This window comes from Parasteatoda tepidariorum, chromosome 8 (genome assembly GCF_982258835.1).
Source record: "Parasteatoda tepidariorum strain Cologne lab strain chromosome 8, Ptep-v5.0, whole genome shotgun sequence".
Lineage (NCBI taxonomy): Eukaryota > Metazoa > Arthropoda > Arachnida > Araneae > Theridiidae > Parasteatoda > Parasteatoda tepidariorum.
Genome location: NC_141762.1, coordinates 62,623,248 through 62,642,921, shown reverse-complemented (window position 1 = coordinate 62,642,921; position 19,674 = coordinate 62,623,248). Strand labels below are relative to the sequence as shown.

At 34.9% G+C, this 19,674-nt stretch overlaps 2 protein-coding genes across 3 annotated transcripts in view; one reads left to right on the top strand and one right to left on the bottom strand.

The window, feature by feature from the left end:
- The window catches only part of LOC107450504 (uncharacterized), a 265,618-nt gene that overhangs the window by 160,659 nt on the left and 85,285 nt on the right, over positions 1-19,674 (top strand). The gene's annotated exons all lie outside the window — the stretch shown is intronic.
- Positions 1-19,674, bottom strand: part of LOC147806196 (uncharacterized) — a 51,775-nt gene that overhangs the window by 12,152 nt on the left and 19,949 nt on the right. Inside the window, exons 7-8 of the mRNA XM_087168983.1 lie at positions 18,997-19,078; positions 17,461-17,530 (exon numbers count right to left, since the gene is read on the bottom strand). Of these exons, the coding sequence (XP_087025109.1) occupies positions 17,461-17,530; positions 18,997-19,078 (152 nt within the window). The remainder of the gene's footprint in view (positions 1-17,460; positions 17,531-18,996; positions 19,079-19,674) is intronic.

The following is a 19,674-nucleotide window of genomic DNA, read 5'->3' as shown; positions in this document are numbered from 1 at the left end:
CAGAAGCAAAGTCCTATTCAGAGGAAGAAATTGCATGCGAAAATCATTTTAAAGAAACATTTTCTCGAGACTCTACTGGCAGATTTGTTGTCAATTTTCCTTTTCGTGGGTCATCTGAAGAACTTGGTTCATCTCGAAATTTTGCTATTCATCGTTTGCAACAAATTGAACGTAGGTTTATCAAAAATCAGTCCCTTTCTATGCAGTATCATAAATTCATGCAAGATTATTTAGATCTCGAGCACATGGAATTAATACCAGAAACGGACATTGATATTCCAGCCACATCTAGTTTTTATTTCCCTCATCATCCAGTTCCAAACAAAATCGGGGATAAATTCCGTGTTGTCTTCGATGGTTCTGCAAAATCTTCAACTGGTGTTTCACTTAATGACAAATTGATAGTAGGACCGCAGTTGCAAGATGACTTAACAACATTGCTCATAAGATTTAGAACACATAAAATTGCTCTAACAGCAGACATTGAGAAAATGTACAGACAGGTTATTTTGAAGGACTCTGACTTTCAAAGAATCGTATGGCGTAACTCACCTTTTGAGCCTATTCAAGATTATCAACTCCCTAGAATCGCGTACGGCACAGCTTCCGCACCTTATCTTGCTGCAAAATAACTTCAACAACAACTAGCAGCAGAAGAAGCAGATAATTTTCCTTTGGCCTCCAATGCAGTCATGAAAGACTTCTACGTTGACGATTTAATGTCTGGAGCTGAGACACTCAGTGAAGCTCATGAATTACAAACACAATTAATGCAAATGTTATCAAGCGCTGGTTTCAGTCTGAGGAAATGGGCATCAAACAGCAATGAATTTTTGAAGACAATTGATGCAGACTTGTGCTTGAAAAATACATCCCTTGACCTAGACAGTGAAAATATCATAAAGACCTTAGGTGTTCTTTGGAACCCAGCAGACGATGTGCTCCTTTTTAAGGTTACTCCAACATCCTTTGAAGGTACCTTGACAAAACGCCTACTTCTTTCCACTATTGTCAGAACATTCGACCCTCTAGGTTGGTTGGCACCTATTACAATTATATGCAAGCTAATTATGCAAGAACTGTGAAAGCATAAATTGCAGTGGGATAAAATGATTTCTCCAAATATCTCACAAGAGTGAACAAAGCTTGCAGAAGATATGATGCTCGCAAAAGACGTCAAAATACCAAGACTCTTGTCACCTAACAAGCAATTTCAATTATTTGGCTTCAGCGACGCTTCAGAAAAGGCTTACGCGGCTGTCATATACTGTCGTGATAAACAAATGCTAGATGATAAACAAATCAGTGTTCAACTTGTTATCTCCAAAACAAGAGTTGCAGCACTAAAGAATGAATCTCTTCCAAGACTAGAACTATGTGGAGCTTTGCTTCTAGCAAAGCTGATGAAATTTACGTGCTGTGCATTAAATATTCCAATATCCCAATCTCACTTTTTCACAGATTCAACTATCGTTCTTTCTTGGTTGGGATCGCCATCCAGCCGATGGAAAACCCTTGTTGCCAACAGAGTAGCAAAGATCCAAGGCTTATCTTCCCCAAATCAGTGGCATCACATTAGTGGTGATACAAATCCAGCAGATATCGCAACCCGTGGTGTGTCATCATTAGAGTCCGGATTTTGATGACCTAAAAAATCTCAACTAATGTCCTTAAAAAGTGCAAAAAATGCCCTTAAAAAAGGCAAAAAATGCCCTTAAAAATCCAAAAATTGCGCAAAAAATGCCTTAAATAAAGTAAAAATATTGAATTAAAAAATTTTTTTGCTCTTTAAAATTATTATTAGTCATTTAAAAAATATAAAGCAATGCAATACTTATTCTACGTTCATTAAAGTTTGAAAAATTTGTTTTATATCCTAAAATAACAAAAAAAGGAAAATATATTGACACCAAAATATTTTTATTTTGTATAGAATCTTTAATGGATATAACAACTTCCATCTCATAAAATTACTAAATATCAGAATTACATTGGATTATTAAATGTTTTTTGATAATTTGAAATGTAAACGAGCGTCTCTTGTCTGAAAGTAAATTTTCATTCCTGCAGAAGCTTCTTTCAACGTCTACTGATGTTACAGGTGCGTACTTGAAAAAGACGGTCTCACTTGCTGACAATTCTTCTTTAATTTGAAAAGATTTTGCTTCACCTGTTAATATTCTATAGATTTTCTTCATTGTTTGAAAGCCAGTGTAATAATGAAAATTGATAAAAAAATAATAAAAATTGGAAAAAATTAACAAAAAACTTTAAAAAATGCATTAAAATGCAAAATACGCCCCAAAATTTAAAGAAAAATGCCCTATAAATCTAAAAAAATGCTCCAAAAGACAAAAAATGTCCAAAAATGCAAAAAATGCAAAAAAAATGCAAATGTCATCAAAATCCGGGCCTTAGTCATCATCAACATTATTAACATCTCAGTGGTTTAGTGGTTCAACATTTCTGTATCAACCGATTTCTTTCCAAACAAATATGCTCATATCTCAAATGTGTGAGCCTGTGCCTGAAGAAAGAGTGTGTACTGTGCAGTCAATTGCTACAATCAGAGATTCATCTGAAGCAGATGAATTGATAAACAAATTCTCCTTTTTCTCTAAACTTAAACGTGTAACAGCATATTGCTTAAGATTCATTCACAATTGCAGAAACTCCAAAAGTAAGGTAACTGGTTTTGTAAAAACTGATGAACTTAATAATGCTATGAATGTATTGATTAAATTAGTTCAATCTGTTGAGTTTAATAATGAGATCAATGCTCTTCAAAAAATCAACCTTTATCTTGCAAAAGCAAAATTTTATCTCTCAATCCCTTTTTGGATCATTCAGGTTTACTTAGGGTAGGAGGTCGCTTGCGACATGCAAATATCGGATACGACTAAAAACATTCCATCTTACTGCCAAAAATGCATGCCTTAACTGATCTCATTATTAGACATTATCATCAAAATTTATTACATGCTAGTGCTCAACTTGTACAATCTTCCATTCAGGAAACTTTTTGGATCATGGGTGCTAGAGACATTATCAGACATTTAATTAGAAAATGTGTTAAATATTGTAGAATTAGAGCATCTGTCACTAACCAAATGATGAGTGATTTGCCATCCAGTCGAATTTCACCAACTCCTACATTTATACGATGTGGAGTTGATTATGCAGGCCCGTTCCAAATTAAAGCAGCTAAAGGACGGGGCTCTAAAACATTCAAGGCATATATAGCTCTTTTTATTTGCTTTGCAACTAGAGCTATTCATTTAGAGTTGGTCACTGATCTTTCTGCAGATGCCTTCATTGCAGCCCTAAAGCGATTTATTTCACGTACGGGTAAGTGTAGCGACATATACAGTGATTGCGGGTCCAATTTTATTGAAGCTAAGCGTAACTTAATGGAATATGAAAGACTAGCAAATTCAAAGGGTTATAATCAAAATGTTGACAAATTTTTGTCTGATATGGGTATACGTTGGCATCTAAACGTGCCTCTCATGGGGGGCCTATGGGAAGCGTACATTAAATCCACGAAATATCATTTAAAACGGGTTGTAGGTGATATCAAATTAACACACGAAGAATTTGAGACCCTCTTAGCCCAGATCGAAGCTTGTCTCAATTCTCGACCTTTAACTGCCTTATCTTGTGACCCTAACGACCTATCGGCCTTAACACCAGGTCATTTTATAATCGGAAGGCCATTAACAAGCATTCCCGAACCAAATTATACCGAATCTAACATTTCTTATCTTACAAGATGGCAGATAATCCAAAAAATGGTACAGCAGTTTTGGAAGCGTTGGCACGAGGAATATTTGTGTAGACTGCAACAACGACCAAAATGGCTTTTGCCAACTAAAAACATCGAAATTAATGATTTGTGTTTGTTAAAAGATGATAATTTGCCACCTACCAAGTGGAAAATGTGCAGAGTAGTTCAATTACACCCCGGTATTGACAACCATGTTAGAGTTGTAACTGTTAGAACATCAGATGGCATATTCAAAAGAGATGTAACAAAATTGTCTCTCTTACCAAAATAAGTAGAAATTTATACCATTTGTAATTTGTACTGTCTTTATGTAAGTGTATTCATGTAAACAATTCATTTAATGTCTTTTTGCATTTGTATCACATTTAAGAATTTTGAAATAGTATTTCAAGTTGGGCGGCATGTTCGGCCTTAAATTCAGTTTGCCTCATCACTAGAGGGCGCTATTATTCATGTTTTATTTTTCTATTAATTTTCTTGTTCAGTGTGAGTGTAAACAAAGAGGATTAAAGTTAGATTTAGAAGCGCGCGTGCTGTTTCTTGTCTCGTCTCATCAGAATGCACGTGTGTTTTATAAATGTTCAATATTATTTCCTTCTCAGCTTTACTTATGTAAGATTTCTTCTGCCGATTTTTAGGAGGATTTAAATCCATAACTTTATTTTCCATATTGCTCATGAAACACCTGCAAAAAGACAACACGGCAAAACAAACAACCCTCTAAAAAAAGAGTTTCTGCTTGACTGATGGTGCTATTTGTCATTATTCCGGTGCCAAGTAGACAACTGTATTGCGCCAAATAGCAAGCCGCTTTGTTTACTTTCACTATCAGTTCTCGTTGAACAGACTATAGAAAATCATTTTTGCCAGACGGGCAAGCCATGTAAAATTAGCGTGCATTCAACGTGTATTAAAATCTTCCCCTTAACGTCCGGCAGGTGGAGCAGCGCCGCAACTGTTGTGTCTGTTTTGTTTTTGCAAATGGAAGAGAGCGTAGAGGTGCGCGCAAATGAGCCAGTGCAATAATGATATCTGTAAATATTGTTGTAAATAAATAATTAATATCATTAAGCTCTTACTTCCTCTTCCCCCCCCAACCGAGCTACTCGACACCTGAACAAATGAAATGTTTACAACAAAAATCAGAAGAGGGAGGAAAATCCCGTGAAAGAACCTAACGTAAACTCAAGGTATGTCTTTCTTGATTTTAAAATTATGCATGAGTCGAGTATTATGAATTGAAGAAAGTATTACGTATTTTAAGAAAGTAAAAAGTGGAAGTAAAACGTATTTTAAGAAAGTAAAAAGTATTTTAAGAAAGTTTAACGTATTTCTATAAACTATCAAAATGTCTTTTCTGAGAAAAGGCAGAAAAAATGATTTGATTGAACTGGCTAACGAAATAGGTGAAACTGTACCACCCAATGCAGTGGTAATAGAAATTAAGAATATTATCACAAAAAGTAAAGATTATGAGGAAACATTCATTAAACAAATTTTAGAACGGATAATTGAAGAAAGAATCCAACGCGAAGAAAATGAAAGTAAAGAAAAATTAAAACTGTTAGAGTTTCAAGAACGAGAAAAAGTAAGAGAATTGGAAGTACAAGAACGTGCAAAACAACGCGAGATAGAGGAACGACTTAAGCTTAAGGAAATCGAAGACCGTGAGAAACAGAGAAATTTTGAGTTGCAAAAACTGCAAAACGAAAATAAAATTGTATGCCAAACGTCAAATGAAAGTAATACTACGGTGCCAGAATCAAATATAAAGACTATTGATTTTCGAAATCTAATGCAAAAATTCGATGTAAAGGAATCCGAGATTTCGTCATTTTTAATATTATTTGAGAGACTGGCAAAACGTGTAGGGCTAGAAGAAGGTGATTATGTTTTTCACCTGTTAGGATTGTTACCCTTCGAAATAACTCAATTAATCGTGAGAGAATCTGAGGAAGAGGCTAGTAATTACGCATTCGTTAAAAATTATTGCTAAAACGTTTTAAGTTAAGTCCAGAAAAATTTCGTCAAAAGTTTGTTAATCACGTTAAAGATTCAGAAAGTACATGGTCAGATTACGTTTTCGAAATACGTAACTTTTTTAATGAATGGTTGTCAGGATTAAAAGTAAATGATTTAGATTCGTTAAAAGAACTAATAATAACGGATCAATTGAAAAAACGCGTCCCAGGTTTAATGCGAGAGCATTTTATTGATTCATGGCCAAATTACGTAAACGCAAATGAGTTAGCCAATAAATTAGACGAATACGACAGTGTGCGTTCCGGATTAAAAATAAACAGTGAAAAAAGTACTAAATCTGTAGGTCAATACGATGATTACAAAAATTATTCGCGAGTATCAAACTTCCCCAACTCAAATAGATACGATAATAAATTTGAAAACAGAAATGCGATGAGCCATAAATCTTTTGAAAAGGAGAGTTCGTCTAAATATGATAGCAATAAATCGTTTAATTCTAAAATTCGTAATGAACCAAAGTGTTATTCTTGTAATAATTTTGGGCATATCTCAAAAGATTGTCCGTATCCCTGTAATTTATGCGGATTGAAAGGGTATAGCAGAAAGAACCGATTTAATAAGAATAAAAAGGAAGTTAATTTAAGTGCGAGTGACCCTGAATATTTCGCCTGCGCCGATAAATATTTGAGGAGTGCATCAATTAATACACACACCGTCAGCTGTATTCTTGACACCGGCGCCTCTTCTTGTTTATTGAAAGAATCTGCGGCTAAGCATGTGGGGGTGTGGGAGCGAATAACGCCATGTAAAAAGGATCTTTATGGCTTCGGAAACAAAACAAACCCTGCTTCGCAGAGCATGGGAGCAGTGATATTAGATATTAAAATTGAGGATGTATTGGGAAAAGATATTTCTGTTTTGATCGTCCCGGATGCAGCACAAAACGTTGATTTAATTATCGGGAGGACATTTCTAGATTTACCAAACATCGCGTATGCTAGAATCGGCGATACCTTGCATATCGGTTATGAAAGAGATTACTCATTCATTAAATTAAATTGTATCGAAGAAATGTCTTGTGTTAAGTTGAAAACGCAAGAAACTACGAAAATAATAAACAACAGCGTGAATTTTGTAATGGCAAAAACGGAACAAGTAAATAATTGGTTAATTTTGATTCAAGGAAATGAAAGTAATTTTGATTCTTTACTAGAAGTAAGGGAGAGTGAGACGATTGTACCAATCATTAATATCGGAAATAAAGAAATAACATTAAAGAAAATTCAAAACATTGGTAAGGCGGATTTAGTGAACGAGGTGCTAAATGTAAGTAATGTGGAGAAACTGGAACTAGTAACGCCCCCTAGTGAGAAACTAGATAAAAACTCAGAGACAGAGAGAGAGTGAGTGGTAGTGAACGAACGATAGAAAGCCTGCCATGCAGAGCTCCTTATTTTCTTCTTCATATATGTTTTATATGTTTTGTTTGTGAATGTGTTGAGTGCTAACTATAATAATGTTGTTTACAATAAAATAAAAGTTAGCTAGCCGTTGTTTTTATTCCCCCCCTAAGCACCTCACGTCACAAATTGGAAACCCAACGAGCGGCCCGATGAATAGATGCGTCAATCCAAGACGATAAGTAGTTTTTATATTTAGCTTATTAAATATAAATTTGATCAATCCTGATCATAAATAAATATAGATTTTAACCATCCCGGTTAAAACTTTTAATATTATCGTTCGTTCAGAGACCGTCCTGGTCATTTCAAAACATTTTGATCAACCTGATCAATTTATTATGTTTTTATGTATAAAGATTAACCTAATCTTAAGAAAATCATATTTTTAATCAATGAAAATATATATTTACTGTGTTTATATCTGTATAAAAAAGTAGCAGTTATTCTAAAATCTATTGCTTTTTAAAGATTTTAAAAAGAAAGTTAAGCATTCAAAGTGAAACTCATTTCCAGAAAGCGGAAGTGATTGATTAATTCGTTTCTTAGCTGAAGAAATGTTTAGACTTTAAAGAGTTATTTATGACTTTGGAATTAGTAATTCTGAAACATTGTATAACTAACTGCTTTTAATGATGGTAGATGTTTAAATGAAATCATCTCCTTATGGTTTATTGAATATTTAATTATGTATCAGTACAGTTTTATATGTTTTCTGATTTTATATTTGGCATTCTGTTTTATGATTAATGAGAAAAAAAAAGAGGTCAAAGTAAAGTTGTGAGGAACTGCTATATGAGTAATATTTGTTTCTTTTTGCTCACATAATTGTGATTTATGTGCTATTAATGATACTAACGATTTAGCAAACATTCAGAATATTATTTTAGAAAATATCTTATTTTCTATGGTGAAAAGATATGGCCTTTTAATGAAAAAGCAAATTATTTTTGTCACTTAGAAGTTTAATTATTAAGCGTTGAATCTGCTTTTATGCAAAATATTGAATATATTTTACTGCAAATTTAAAGGGTATAAAGTTTCAATTTTATGGTAATACAATTCTCAATAAGGTTTTATGTGATAAGTTGTTGCAAATTTTCAATTATGTTCATTATTTTTATAAGTGTTTTCATCAAGCTTATAATTAATTAATTGAGTGTTTAACAACAACAAAAAAATCATTAGTATTTATAAAATTTATATCATTATTGTTAATATTGATTTTAAATGTTTATGGTTCTAACTGTTTAGATTTCATATTTGAGAGAAAAAAATTAAGGTGGTGATTTTTTTCAAATAATTAATTACTTATCGAACTAAGACTGTTAAATTAGGTTTGAACAATTTAAGAATCGAACAATTTTAGTTAACATTTTTGCGCCAAACGTAACCCTTTCTTTGGTTCTGAATCATCATCTGAAATGGCATTTCTTGGAAAAGGAAAAAAAGAAGACTTGCGACTTCTTGCCTCAGAGCTTGGTCTGACTGTGTCCGATAATTTAAAAGTAATTAATCTTCGAGAATTAATTCTTAAAAGTGAGAATTACGAGGAAGAGCTAGTGAAAAATATGCTCACTATTATTATCGAAGATCGCCTTAAAGAAGAACAGAAAGCTGAGGATGGAAGAATATCTAGGGAGAAAGAAGTTGAAGCAGAAAGACTTCTTAAAGCCCAAGTAGATGAACAAATTCGGTTAGAAAAAGAACGGCAATATGAACTTGAAAAATTGAAAATCCAGCTCGAAACGCAAAAGATCTCAAATGCTGTTGTTTCTGTTTCCACAAATGACCCAAAATATGAACTTAGCAGAATCATTCCAAAATTTAATCCTAAAGACGATGAAATAGGATTGTTCTTAATAACTTTTGAAAGGCAGTTGAAGTTTATGAATCTTCCAGAATCATCTTGGATACCATATCTCATTGGCTCTTTATCAGCTGACATAGCACAGTTACTTGCTAGAGAAGATGAACAGGATGCTAAGGATTATCATAAAGTGAAGGAAATGCTACTGAAGAGATTCCGAGTCACTGCTGATAAATTTAGACAACTATTCTCCCAACATAGAAAGAGTCCTGATACGACATGGAGGGATTACTTCTTCGAACTGGCTTCTTATTTCGAAGGATGGACAAAGGAACTGAATATTACCACATTCGATCAACTCAAAAATTTAATAATTACTGATCAGATTAAAAGGAAAACTCCTCCAGATATCAAGGAACATTTCATAGATTCATGGGCAAATTGTGTCAATCCTTTAGAATTAGCCGAAAAATTGGATACATACGAGAATATACGTCATGTAGTGAAGAAACAAGTGACTCCAACTCAAAAGAAAGCATATCCCAGAGAAGAAAATAGAAGAACCACTTCAGATAGAAAGTTTGGCTCTGAAGTAACCAGACAAGAAAATGTTCAAAGTCGTCAACCAAGGACGCCAGTATCTCGAAATTCTGCTTCCAGATTCGAAGGAAGAGTGCCACTTCAATGTTTTGGATGTGGAATGCCAGGAATAATGAAATCCAAGTGTCCTACTTGTACAAGAGCTAAACCTGAAGATAGTAATGTTAATTGTATGAACTTATTTACAAATGGAAAAAATTTAAATCTCTCGAGTTTAATAATTTTCGAACTTTTTGGAGAAAAGATTGCTGTATGTGCCGATACAGGTGCTTCACACTCTATAGCAGGAGAAAAGTTATACCACTTTTTACGAAATCACGGAGTTGTTTTTGAGGACAAGAAGATTTCCTTGACTCTCGCTGATGGAAAACTTCACTCGATAGTTGCTCTGAAAACTGTCGTCAACCTGTACATAGAAGGTAAAACAGTATCTACTGAACTTCTCGTTCTGCCCGATGCTAAAGGGAACAATACACTGTTAGGGAGAGATTTTCTCCATGCAGCTGGTATTGTGCTTGATGTTCAAAAAGGAACCTGGCACTTCAGTGAAGATCCACAAAAACAATATTTTTTCTACGTGAAGCCTGTTGAAAAGAAAGAAACTCCAAAAACTTTTGAATCGACAATCATACCTGAACCTACCACTAATGTCTACTTGAGAGATGATGAAGGGAAACATCTGACCCAGGAACAACGAGAAAAATTGAATTGAGAACATAAAACCTGCCTTCAGAACATAAAACCTATTTGAGAACATAAAACCTTCAAGAACATAAAACCTGCTTTGAACCAGGGGGAGAGCCTACTCCTTTCTTGAAGCACAGAATAGATACTGTAAATAATTTTCCTGTATCTGTTCCTCCATATCGTATGTCACCGGCCAAAAAAGAAATTTTGAAAGAACAAATTGAGGAACTTTTAGAAAAGAACATTATTGAAGAATGTGAATCCTCTTATGCTGCTCCGGTAGTGCTTGTTGCTAAACCCAACGGGAAATACAGATTATGCGTTGACTACAGAGGCCTCAATGCTGTAACAAAACCGGACACTTATCCATTACCACGCATGGACGATCTTTTGAATGAAGCTACGCCAACATCATTCATGTCAACAATAGACTTACAATCTGGCTATCATCAAGTGCAAATGGATGAATCTGACATGGATAAAACTGCTTTTATTTGTCCATTTGGCATCTATCGTTTTAAGCGCATGCCTTTTGGTTTGAGAAATGCACCTGCCACATTTCAGAGATTAATAGACAAATTCCGAAGTGGCCTCAAAGATGTTTTTGCACTCTCATACCTGGATGACATTTTCATCCTATCGGAAACATTTGAAAAACACATGAAAGACTTGAAAACTGTTTTTGAAAGACTTTCTTTATTTAAACTTCATGCAAATAGAGAAAAATGTCATTTTTCTTGTGATCGAGTAAAATACCTAGGCTTCTGGATTACGAGAGATGGAATTGAAGCTGATGCTGAGAAAATTGCTGCCATCCAAAGAATTCCAGTTCCAACTAATGTGAAAGAACTCTTGTCTTTCTTGCAGACTTGCTCTTGGTTTAGAAGATATGTTCCAAACTTTGCAGATATAGCACGACCACTTAGCAATCTAACTAAGAAGAGAGTAGACTGGTCCTGGGGACCTGAACAACAAGAAGCTTTTGAAATTTTAAAAGAACGCTTAACAACAGCTCCTATTTTAAAGCAACCTGATGGATCTAAGCCTTTTATAATACGCACAGATGCAAGTAACTACGCCCTCGGTGCAGTCCTTCTCCAAGGAGATGGTCAAAAAGAGCATGTTATCGAGTATGCCAGTCGTCTGTTGATCCCAGCAGAGCGCAACTATTCAACTACTGAACGTGAAGCATTGGCTGTAGTTTGGGCCTTAGAGAAGTTTCGAGGTTACATCGAACACCAAGAGATTATTATTGCTTCAGACCATCAACCACTTAAATGGCTTCTGAGCATTAAGACACCATCTGGACGCTTAGCAAGATGGGCTTTAAAAATACAATCCTTCAATCTAAAAATTCTATATACTCCAGGAAAAGCTAATGTAGTTGCTGACCTGCTCTCTAGGTCGATATATCCATATGAAGATCCAAACTGTGAAATGCAAGCTGTATCCATCAATATGCCTACAAGAAAATCAAGCGATATCCGAAAAGAACAACTGGCAGACGCAGAAATAAAGAAAATCATTGACTGTCTTGAAAGTAATGAAAAAGACGAAAATTTTGCCAACTTTATCAGTCGAGGATACATAATGAATGAGGGTATCCTATACCGCTATTCGCCTGAAACTGAGTCGGACGATGCTCAACTCGTAGTTCCCATTCATGAACGTCAAAGAGTGTTGCAGGAGTACCATGACGCTCCAATAGCTGGACATTATGGTGTAGAACGCACTTACAACAAGATCGCTTCTAGATACTATTTCTCTGGAATGAGACAGTACATCTCTGATTACATCAAAACCTGTGCGGAATGCAATCGGTACAAATCTACGAACCAGAAACCCGCTGGATTACTTAGAACACCAATTTACGCTCAAAGGTTTGAGACTCTTGCAATCGACCTTTTTGGTCCACTTCCAGAAACTCCTACAGGAAAAAGATGGATCTTTTTAATTGAAGATACCAGTACCAAATGGGTGGAACTCTTTGCTCTACAGGAAGCCACAGCTGTAAATTGTGCTAAAACATTAATAGAAGAAGTTTACTTGCGTTACGGTTTACCCAGGAGGTTGATCAGCGATAACGGTACGCAATTTGTTAGTGCTGTTATGCAACAAACTTGCGATTTACTTGATATTAAGCAAGACCTGACACCTGTCTATCACCCTCGAGCAAATCCTTCCGAAAGGAAAAACAGAGATCTCAAACCGAGACTAGCCATTCTTGTTGGTGGCTCACATGATACGTGGGAAGAAAAATTAGCCATGATACGTTTCGCCATGAACACAACAAAATGTGATACAACAGGACACACCGCCGCCTATTTACAGTTTGGAAGGGAACTCTGAACCACTGATGACGTTAATCATGATGTTAAAGCTGTCATTGAAAATAGTAACTTTGTGCCTGAAATAACACCATACCTAAAAAGGTTTGCACGTCTAACAGCTCAGATCAAAGAACGAGTCGAATCCAAACAGGATCAACGGAAGGCAAATTTTGATCGTCGTCAACGACCTCTATACTTCCAACCTGGTGACAAAGTTTGGGTAAACATCCACCCAATTAGTAAAAATAAGAAAAGTAAAAGTTTATGCCTAGAAGAGGAGGACCTTACGTAGTTCTTACTAACCGATCTCCAACAACTTATGACATTGCCGACCCGGCCAGTCCAGACCAAACTCTGGGAACTTATCACGTGTCATCTATAAAACCTTATGTGGAACCCGAAGTGAAATGAGACACTGGAGGACCTGTCGCTCCTATAAAAAGAAGGGGACGTCCCAGGAAAGGAATCCTGGCTCCTCGTCGAGACGCCATCAGAGCCAGAGGGGGAGTCTGTGGAGAAACTGGAACTAGTAACGCCCCCTAGTGAGAAACTAGATAAAAACTCAGAGACAGAGAGAGAGTGAGTGGTAGTGAACGAACGATAGAAAGCCTGCCATGCAGAGCTCCTTATTTTCTTCTTCATATATGTTTTATATGTTTTGTTTGTGAATGTGTTGAGTGCTAACTATAATAATGTTGTTTACAATAAAATAAAAGTTAGCTAGCCGTTGTTTTTATTCCCCCCCCTAAGCACCTCACGTCACAGTAATTTTAATTCACTTGAGGATAATTCATCATTAGAATGTTTTAGTGTTAATCCAATAAATGTAGAACAAAAGCCCATAACTTTAGATGAAATAAAATTTAATGAAAACTTAACGGACAGCAACGACAGGATATCGTTAAGCTTTTGAATAAATTTAGAGACTGTTTCGCATTAAACATTTCGGAGTTAGGTTGTACAAATTTAATAAAAATGGATATTAAGGAAATTGAGGGATCAAAGCCCGTATGCATGAAACCATATAAAACGAATGCAATCGAAAGAAAAGCAATTAAAGAAATCGTAAATGAATGGAAAGAAAACGGTATTGTAACAGAAACGCGTTCACCATATTCGAGTCCTGTACTTTTAGTGCGTAAGAAGACATGTGAAAATCGATTAGTTATTGATTACAGAAAATTAAATAATCAAACGATAAAAGATAAATTTCTCCTTCCGAAAATCGATGACTTATTGGAACAACTACACGATTGTAGTCTGTTTTCAATTTTAGATTTGGCTCACGGTGATTTACAGCTTCAATTAACTGAAGAAGCGAAATTAAAAATCGCGTTTATCACTCCAGATGAAACCGGACAGTTTGAAAGAATGATATTTGGTCTTACCAATGCTCCAGCAGAATTCCAACGTTTAATGTATCGCGTGTTAGGATGTTTATGTAACAAGGATGCTTTATGTTATCTTGACGACATTCTTGTTCATGCTAAAACGTGGGAAGAAATGCTAAATAAATTAATTAAGGTATTTGAGGCATTACGGGAAGCAAATTTGACTTTAAAATTATCCAAGTGTGAGTTTGCAAAAAATGAAGATGAATTTCTGGGATTTATTGTCAATAAAGATGGGATAAAACTGGGCTCCAGAAAGGTTGAGGTAATTTCCAAATTTCCGGAACCTAAAAATGTGCATGAGGTTAGACGTTTTCTTGGTTTAACAAGCTTTTTTAGAAGGTTTACTCAGAATTACGCCATAAAAGCTAAACCCTTAACCGAATTAACTAAAAAGAATGAAGAATTTAAGTGGGACGAAAATAAAAAGAAATCTTTCGAAATATTGAAAAATGAACTGTCACGACAACCAATTTTGGCACTTTACAATCCCGAAGCTAAAACCGAAGTTCATACTGATGCCAGTGCAGAAGGCATCGCAGGAATGTTACTTCAGTTGGGAAGCGATGATAAGTGGCACCTTGTTTACTGTGTCAGCAAGAAGACTACTGAACCTGAAAGGAATTACCATTCAAGTAAATTGGAGTTGATGGCCATAGTTTGGACACTAGAAAGACTCAGACAAATTTTGTTAGGTATCAATTTTATAGTTGTGACAGATTGTCAAGCATTAATCTACATGAATGCCAAAATGTCAAGTAATCCCCAAATCGCACGATGGAGTATTCTAGTACAAGAGTACAATTTTGAAGTTCGCCACAAACCAGGCATTAAAATGACCCACGTAGATGCTTTGAGCAGAGCTCCTGTCTCAGACCCAGAAGGCACCATGACAAGCCTTATCGAGAAAAAATTTGAAGTATGTCTGACACTGAACGAAGATGAGTAAATTTTAATTATTCAACATACTGACAAGGAGTTAAAGACATTAATAGACATTTTTAAGAAAGATGAAGGAGAAAGATCTGCAGAAGAAAGACAGAAAATAAGTAATTATGTTTTCAAGAGAAATCGATTATACCGAAGAATACTAGAAAAAGGAAAGGAAAAACTACTCTACGTGATCCCAAAAAGTATGAGAAAAAGTACCGCTGTTAAATTTCATGATTTGATGGGACATTTCTCTCTTGACAGGACTGTCAACACAACCAAAGAACTTTATTGGTTTCCCTACATGAAGCGTTACTTGAGAAAACACATATCCATGTGTTTTGAATGTCTAGTGAATAAAATTCCCGGGGAAAGCAACAGGGACATTTACATCCAATTGAGTCAGGAAAAAGACCATTTTCAATTATACACATGGACCGTTTAGGCCCATTTGTGAAGAGTTCTAGAGGAAATCAGGATTTGCTCGTTATCATAGATAATTTTACAAGATTTACAGACTCTCTCCAGTCAAGAATACATCTTCTCAACACGTTTTAAAAGCTCTGAAGAATTTCGTTCAGGATTTTGGACTGCCTGATCGGATTATCAGTGACAGAGGTTCATGCTATACGTTACATCAGTTTGAACAATACTGTCACGACAATGGAATAAATCACACATTGAATTTTACCCAACATCCCATGGGTAATGGAATGGTAGAACGGGCTAATAGAACAATTCTATCCACAATAACAACATCGATGAGTGATCCACGTCATAAAGATTGGGATTTACGAGTCAAAGAAACTGTGCGGAGGGGTGGCGTAAAAAAAGAGAAAGCGTTTTGTAAATTAGGAGTTTATTAGCGTTTCCCTTTCGGGAGTAGAGCGTAGACTGTAATGGCGTACAAACATAGACAGCTTGCCAAGTTGGCGTATATACAGTGTGCCAAGGGGAGATGCTCGAACGCCAAGAGCGTAACTTACAAATACGGAACATCCCGCCCGGCGTTGAAATATGCATATATGTTTCAATATAGAAAAATATATATAAAGTTACATCACTATTCTTACAAATGAAAGTAAAAGAAATAAAAACTAAATAACCATACAATTAGTAAATGAATACAATCAGTGTAATAATTAAACAGATACAAATGAGCATTTCAATTTAACTCAAAATTATCTACAATAGGCAAATGCAAATTTTTGAAATTGGCCTTCGAAAATTTCCTTTCGCTGTGCGAATATCTGCAACTCTAACGTTGCCATCTGAACCTGAAATTACTCTAATGATTCGACCTAAAGGCCACTGATAGGTTGGAAGTTGGATGTCCTTCGCAAGAACTAGCATGCCAGGACATAAATTTTGCTTTTTGAGCAGCCACTTTGAGCGTTGTTGCAAATGGCTCAAATAACTGTTTTGCCAATGTCTCCAAATAGTTTGCACTAATTTTTGAACCCTTTGCCATCTATTAAGAAGATTGTCTCTTTTGTCGATGAAGTTAGGTTCTGGTATCGAATTTATTGGTTTTCCTATAAGGAAATGACCCGGAGTTAAAACTTGAAATTCGTCAGTATCAGTGGGTAAGGGAGCGAGAGGTCGCGAATTGAGGATGCCCTCTATCTGAGAGATAACTGTTAAAAACTCTTCAAGCGTTAGTCTTGCGGAGCCTACCACTATGTTGTTGTAAATAAATATATTATTGTAAATAAATAATTAATATCATTAAGCTCTTACTTCCTCCCCCCCCCAACCGAGCTACTCGACACCTGAACAAATGAAATGTTCACAACACGTGTTAATGGTAAATTGGTAATAATTCGTTTAGGAGAAACATAAAAAATTGGCACTAAAGAGGCTTAATTACGCCAATTATGTTTAATTAATATATGCAGATATAAGGTAATATATGCAGATTGAAATAATAGAAATAAGCAAATTACTAGAAAACAAAAGAAATGGAGTAAAGGTATTTATTTGCCTACAACAACAGTAAATGATTACAAGTGATTGATTACTGTAATTGAGTACTGTAATCACGATAACAGTTGTAATCAAAATTTGTTATCATGATTATAAGTAATTGATTATCGTAATTGAAAAATGTAATCGATTACATTTTTGCTCAACTCTGATGTAATCAAAAATTACGATTCTGTACATAACAGTAATTCGATTACTGTACAGTTGTAATTGATTACTGTGATTACTGTTACTTATTTATAAATATTCTCGTGTGAAGAACGGATATTCAGCTAGTAATAAACAAAATAAAAATGATTCATTTTCCATTCATTCAAGCAATCAACAGCCAGAAACTGCAAGAAATGTATAATTTTCAGAGACGTATGCACGCCCCTGTTTGTCGACAGAGGTCCAGTTTTTTTTAAAAAATACATTTCACAAAAGTTAAAAATAATTATTTTTTTCGTGTGAACATTTTTTGGATGAAAAATTTATTTGCGAATTTAAAACTTACAAGCATGCTGGTCTACAGTTTTTGATCCGACATTCAGAAATTTTTTTCGCTCTTTCTGGTGTAATCGTCTCTGAAATAAATAAAGATTAATAGTTTTTAATGATGTTCAACAATTACTTTTTAATTTTATCAATTTAACAGTATTTTACATTTATAGTCTAATTTATAGTTATAGTTAATTTAATTTTAACAGTATCTATGGGTACTTGCAAGAAATTGTAATTTAAATGTGAGATCTTGTTTTTTTTTTTTTAGTTATTATTAAAATTAACGTATTTTTAGGCATGTTTCAAAACAATAAAATTAATGGCATCTGATCTTGAATTCCATTTATAATTATGGTTTATGAGATAAATATTCACGAGTTATGCAAAACGCATTTCCGTTTAATGTTAACAACTAACGTAGCATCATATATATTAACTACACTACTAGCATATCGAATTTTTAGACCCCAAAAACTGTTTTGAAAATTTATTCGATTGATTATTGTAAAATTTGTTCAATATGGCGAACACTGACGTTGCTGCGAAGTCTGCACTGATGTAAGGACTATTTCCGGTAGTATTTAAAAATGACAAGTATGCTTTTGATTTCTACCAAAACGACAATCAGTCCTTTGACTGCCGCGATGGCTTAGGGGATAGAGCATTCGCCTTCCATTGAGTTGAACCGGGTTCAAAACCCAGCGATGGCTGGCCGATACGAATTCCGAATCTGACTTGCACCGACATAGTGCTGACGTGAAATATCCTCAGTGGTAGACGGATCATGGGAGAGAGTTTCGTTACCATCAGGCTAACCATGTGGGGCTCTCGTGGTCATCCTCTCCATGTACCTTAAATGTGGGTTAGTTCCGTAAAAAAAAGCCCTCCATGAAGGCAAATTTCTCTCACTACCTATTGCAGGAGTTCCCTTGTCTTCTGGATCTGGTTCAAAATTACAAGGCTACGTAGTTGAATATTAGTAGTAGTAAACTCAAATATTGATCTGCTGCTCAACTACGGTTATAAAATAAAATAAAATCAGTGCTTTCAGATCCTCCAATGTGTTTGCGACCTCACAAACTAGAAAAAGTCACACTGATAGTTATATGATAAACGTGGAGGTTTTGTTAGGGTTCACGCGTTCCTTGAAAATATTTCAAAGTGATTACGTACTGGAGAACATAATGTGCAGGGGCATTGTGCATGAATACATGCTTCGCTGCTTTGAAGTCGATATACCTAGTAGCAATTAAAGGACCTGTTGCAGAAGAACAGGTACGTTGTTACGTAGATGCATTCCGGCAGCAAGTGCGGCCTCGATAGCACAAAAGCACTTAATTCAGATAGGAAACCGATAGCCTCCACCTTGTGTCCACTGTGTGCATTTCTCATGATTAAAAAATAAGCTTAAGAGATTAAACAAACATAAACGCTTTTTTTATACTTTGTTGGTTCTGGCAATTGCAATATGACTTTTGCTGAAGACCTCATTGTAACAGACCTAATTTGGATAATTTGTGGTTTAGTTTGATTATGGAAACATACTCACTTTTAAAGTTTCGTCCTTTTTCATTTTGCGGCACTCCATGAGTAGTCATAGTAATATTTTTATAGCATTCCTGTATGCACTCCTAGAGTGTTTTTTTTTTAAAAAAATAGAGAAAAAACAAAGTAAATAAAAACCCTGTAAGAACCATAGTAAATAAACCGTATTTTTCTTATTTTTTTTAATTTTCTAACCCATCCTCGCACAACCATCCCTTTTATCGAAACCCTTCAATAAAATCTTCTAAAAACTCAAGCAAATTATTTTGTGGACATTAACTACTGTCAAAGTTTTTTCTTTTAAATAGTATTGATTGCGCTACTAAATACAAGAGTTCTGTTAAACAAATGTGACCATTTCTGTTTTGAAATTTTACTCAAAAGTAATTTTTTAAATGTTCAATCGCTCAAGACGTATCATAACTGTAAGCAGGCGGAATTAGGGCGTCCCATTTCGACGAATTTTTTAATTTCGAAATACTTAAACCATTGTAAGTTTTGCTTTAGTTTTCTGAACAAGAAACAAAAATTAATATTCATTTAAACAATTTTTAAATAAATATCACTCTTATTTTAAATTTTTGACTTTTTCAAATTTTTGACAGAATATTTACGAAAGGCGACCTCTTATAAGATTAGACATAATTATTTCAAAACTCTTGGCTCCTTAAAAATTTGTTTT